This window comes from Alligator sinensis, unplaced genomic scaffold, assembly GCF_000455745.1.
Source record: "Alligator sinensis unplaced genomic scaffold, ASM45574v1 scaffold243_1, whole genome shotgun sequence".
NCBI classification, from domain to species: Eukaryota; Metazoa; Chordata; order Crocodylia; family Alligatoridae; genus Alligator; species Alligator sinensis.
In genome coordinates this window covers 324,236-329,589 of record NW_005841841.1, presented here as the reverse complement: position 1 = coordinate 329,589, position 5,354 = coordinate 324,236, and the positions used below count along the sequence as shown (strand labels likewise).

The 5,354-nt window shown below is 39.3% G+C and overlaps 1 protein-coding gene across 1 annotated transcript in view; it reads right to left on the bottom strand.

Annotated features, from left to right (window-relative positions):
* Nucleotides 1-3,229: 3,229 nt before the first annotated feature.
* The window catches only part of FUNDC1 (FUN14 domain containing 1), a 25,477-nt gene continuing 23,352 nt past the window's right edge, over nucleotides 3,230-5,354 (bottom strand). The window contains exon 7 of the mRNA XM_025205274.1: nucleotides 3,230-3,897. Within this exon, the coding sequence (XP_025061059.1) occupies nucleotides 3,820-3,897 (78 nt within the window). The 3' untranslated portion in view covers nucleotides 3,230-3,819. The remainder of the gene's footprint in view (nucleotides 3,898-5,354) is intronic.

Sequence of the window (5,354 nt, the reverse complement as noted above, 5' to 3'; positions counted from 1 at the left end):
AGGTCTGGAACGGGCTCCCAAGGGAGGTGATGCTCTCCCCTACCCTGGGGGTCTTCAAGAGGAGGTTAGATAAGCATCTAGCTGTGGTCATCTAAACCCAGCACTCTTTCCTGCCTATGCAGGGGGTTAGACTCGATGATCTATTGAGGTCCCTTCCGACCCTAACATCTATGAATCTATGAATCAGCACTTTTAGGTTTGCAAAGACCTACACATGATTCACAAGATAAACCCAGGGATTTAAAACAGGAATACATAGTGTCAAAATATTTCTGGCCTGGTCCAAGGTCTGGCCCGTTGCAATCTTTCTGTGTTCTTTGCAACAGAAGAAATAAGAATTGCTTTATTATTTTTCCATAGTTAACAATGAGCTAAAGTTAAGACCTGGCATTTTCCAAGGACTACCTTGAGTCTAAAAAAGTTGAGAATCACTGCTCTATATAATGACAACATATTTTAAAATGTTTCTCCATCCTCTTCTGTAGGCATCATAACGTCTTATTTGATTTTTATACCACAAGTGTACATTGAGAAGCTGCCTTAATTAAGCTGTCTACACTGATACCTGGGTCCCATTTCTGAGATGATGTGAACATAAAATCCGTTGTAGTGTTTGAGTAGTTGAATAGTTTCCCTTCAACATCCCTTATGCTGTATTCATTTGCCATAGTGCTTCCAATTCAGATACTTCACAGAGAACTAAGAAGCTATCTCAGTGGGTGCGTCTACACATTCATTAATGCACAGTGGTTACTGCATATTTAATTTAGTACTTGTATAACCAAATACTAAATAAATGTGCAGTAACCGGAGTTACTGAGCAGTAGTGCTGGCAAATGCCTTTTTAGTGATCCTACTTTGCAGTAGCCTAATAATGCTAAGCAGTAGTGTGTTAGTATGGTTTGTGCGGTGATGCACTCCTGTGCAGTATTATTAGGCTACGGCGCAGTTAGCATATCATGTAGACGGGCCCATTATAAACTAAGTAACTTTGCTCTCACACAAATTTGGCTCACTGAATAATCAATGAGATTATTATTAAATATTTTAAATAATGGTGGGTCTACTGCAACTTGTGAAGACATATCCTTTAACTTCTGCAATGATAATTTTTTCTTATTCTTTGTTTAATAATTATGAAACACGAGTTCTTGATCCAGAACGATGCCATGCCTCTTATCCAACAACTGCATTTTCTCAAATACCATGCACACTTAAATAAGAAACACACCTTGTTTTGGAAAGGCAAAATGGGAAATTTGGATGGCTGATTATTAGGAAAATGTTGTGTGTGGTATGCTAATAAGTACAATACTACTGCATCTGATAAGAGACCTTTGTCAGACCTTTTGCAAGTCTAAGGGTATAGAGAGATACAACTGTATCAATATTAATAGATACAAATATTTGCTGTTATGATGTCACTATTACATCTGCATGCTTCTTAGTGATGCTAGAGTAGCAAAACTATTGCAATTGCACCTTTAACGATTTCATTCAGGGTTAAAGATTCAGTGACTTAGCTAACTTGCACTGCTACAGGAGTCTGCACGTGTAATAACAACTGAGACATATTCCCAACCAGCCACTACTCTCTCCTTTTAAAAGGGTGAAAAGGTATGTTTGTCTAGAGCCTAAACAATTTATTTCAGCCATTTTTTAAAATCTACTGCCCTAATTGAGACCTTAAATAATTTTAGTGACACTATTTTCTTTTGCAGAAGCTATGCTAGTAGATCCTGTCCTATCGCATTGTTGCAGGTGTTTTTTTAATTCTATTTTTAATGATCAAGCTAGACCTCAAATCACACCTACAGCCTTTTTCAAAACACAGATCTAATATTTGCTCCCTGAAATTATCTTGTACTACAGCCTTTTTTAAATGAGAAATTGCTTGAGTTTTGGTAGTAGCTCAGCCAGTTCATTAAGTCCTTCAGAACTCTTTGATGTATATCATTTGGGCCTCGTGACTTAAGTTGTCTGTTTGCTCCAACACCTCTTTTGACACCTCACATTCTGGTAGCCTCATCTTTATTGCCTGAGAAGAGCAGTTCTGGGGTAGATATTTTAATTAACATCTTCTACCTTGAAAAATAATACAAAAAATTTAGTAAATTAGTACCAGCATTATCATCTTTACTCACTTGTTAATCCTAAGCAATTCAGCAGGCACACCAATTCTTTCATGGTCTTTCTGCTTCTTATATTCTACAAGTTACTTGTTTTCCTGCCCTTAGTTGCTGGCTTTGCAAAATCCCTTCTAGCGCTCTTCAGTATTACCTGTTATTATTTTTGCCCCTAGCTAACAAGCAGCATTAGCAGTCCAAGTTTTCAAGCGGCTCTGAATCTTTAACTAGATGACCATCATTATTCTTTGGAATAAACCAGGGGTGGGCAATAATTTTGGCTGGAGGGCTGCTTAATGAATTTTGGCAAGCTGTTGAGGGCTGCAAGGATAGTGCCGCCCATTGACAGGTGCCCCACGCCGTGGTCACCATTTTGGGACGATAAGTCCTGACTGTAGCCCCTTGACCTTTTTGCCACTGGAAGACTCTCTGCTTGCCCCTGGAAGTACCCCTTTTGGGATCCATCTTAGAACCAGAAAAAAAACAAATCGTGTACTAAAAGTCAAACACCTACTATAACATATTTTAATTTTATTTCAAAAAATATTTTTGTCATGATTTGTGTGACATATAGGCAGCCACTGCTTACTGGAGGTAAGCTCTCTTCCTCAACTCCCTCTGACACTAGCAGCCACCTCCCTTTCCCCTCCCTTCCTCCCCTACCAAAGGGAACCGGTGGCTCCCAGTGCAGCTGGGTGATGAGCACCCAGCCTGCCAGCCACTCTAAAAAGTTAAGCACCACTCCTTTAGAGTGCTCAAGCTGCACCATGCTGTCCTGCTGTCAGTTTAATGTCCTCCATTATAATGTTCAACAAGTACTGGCAATATTAACCAAAAGCCTAGGCACTTGGTATTTTCAACAGGTAGATTATTAAACAGGTTGCTCTCCAGTGAATACACAACTACAAAAAGCATGCATGTTAAAGTCCTCGTAACAATTATATACATTTCAGCTGTATATACAAGTTACGTATGACACACGCTTGGGGATGTGGCATATGCTCTTCATGATAAGTATTTCATACAGACTAGTGTATGTCAAATGCTCATGTGGTAAAGGATGCAAATAATTTTTTATTTTATGAAGTATACAAATACCAGAGTCAAAGTTTGATTTTCATCTTTAATATGCTCATGAATCTGTTATCAATACTTCTGTAAAAAGATATTACAGATTTACAGATTATTGCAGTGATTTCTAAGGAACATAGTCAGCCTTGAGGCTGAAACTACAATATCATACACATTATTTAGTCATCGGCACTATACACTACAGCATGGAGGACAATATCTCTTTTAAATAAAGATAAAGCAACATTTAACTGAAAAAACTTTTAGACAGAAATAGAGCGTTCCTTCCTTCAATACTGTAACATATATCTATATCCCAAGAATTACATTTTAAAAATACTAATTTCTGAATGGACAGCAATAAAAAAGTCATGATGAAAATTAATCAGTTTTGCCCATAAATGCTATAATGAGCAGCTGCACAGTTTTTCAGCAAGTCGTAGCTTTGCCAAGCTTCAGGAGGCAAAAGCCTAAAATGTAAAAGCTTCCAATTTGTCTAGTTAGTCCATTTCTCCTGGCTCTGGAGTGATTAATGACCCACACTGCTTTGCTTCAAGACAGTGCATCACTACAACTGTTCTTTGCTGTGGTTGATGCCATCAGGAAGACAAAATTCAGGTCCTTAAGATGCAAGGCCTAACAAAAAACCTCCAACAAATCCACTCGATACCACTATGTTCTGTTTGATAAATTCTGTTGACTGAAAAAGAAAAGAGTTTGTGATGAACCATGCATTTAATGTGAGCATTACTACTTATGTGAATAGTCAGAAACAGGTGTTTAACTAAAAAAAAAAGACAAGTTCTTAAAATTAAGTTTAATGGTCATGGATGATGGTACGGCACTACCTGGAGTCACTTATATTGCAGACACTCAGCAAATCTTTAGCAATGCATTTCATTCACAACTGACAATGATACTCTTATGCAAACACTTTTTTCCTGTGAAAAGACTGCCGCACTATATATTTCTTGGGAAAATGTGAGCACTAAAGGTGAGACCAAACTAATTTCAATTTTAACTGAACACAGGAAAATGAATTGTAATTACAAGCTGTGGAAACCTAATACACTTTTTAATATTTAACCGCTTTGCGATTGGTTTTGTACTGCTTGAAATGTTTTACAAATATACTTTAGGACAGCATCATACCATTTCATATGACTGTACATAAGTAGTAAGAGTAGAAGGTATAAAAAAAACTAGGCATGCACAATAAGGGACCCAGGACATTTCCATCTTTACTATGATGTAAGAGCCATTTTGAAAATCAAAGACCAGCTATTTAGATAATGCAAATGGTTCACAACTTTAAAAATCAAAGCTGTTTGAATATCAATTATGGTGTATCCATCCTATATCTTATCCTGAAAGGGTAATGATTAAGCTACTTTTGGTTTAGAAAACTGTACACTAATTTTCAGACTAGAGTTAGTTACAAATCAAAATCCAAGTTCTAGTTTAAAACAATTTGACAACCTAGGTATAACTTAGGGGCATTGGTGTTGCATTACTGATACTGTGCAATACAAATTGTGTAAAATAATTAAAACATAGATATGCTGTATGATGTTTTAAGTGTGCACAGAACAGTCCATACACCTCCAGGCAAACAACTCACTTTTTGTAACGTTTTAATAGTAAAATTAAGTCCTTAATGAGAAACTATTTCTAGGGGTGCACCAATAGAGATTTTGGGGGCCGATGCCAATAGCCTATTTTTAAGGAGGCGTATTAGCCGATACCGATCCAATTTCCGATACAGCTGAGTGTAGTTGGTAAGTCTGTTGTGGTGGAAGGGGAGGGAAGGGGCATGGTGGGAGTGGAGATCAACATCCCCCACAGTGAGGGAGGGACTGGTATAGACGCCGGGACAGCTACAGGACAGAGCTGTGGCTTGCCCGGAGAGGATGGGAGGACAGCTCCTGCCACTGCATGCACCTCAGGAGGGCACGGGGGGTGCCCTAAATATGCGGCTGCAGCCACCCCAAATTTTGCTGTAGTGCCCCCAGTGCCCTGCCACCCAGTGCCACCATTGCCCACCCTGAGCCCAGCACCCATCAAGAAGAGCCCGGAGCAACCCTGGCTCTGGCCCGCAGCTGCAGTCTGCCCACCCCGTGTAGATCCCGGGGGGGGGGGGGAGGGGGCGCCCCCCCC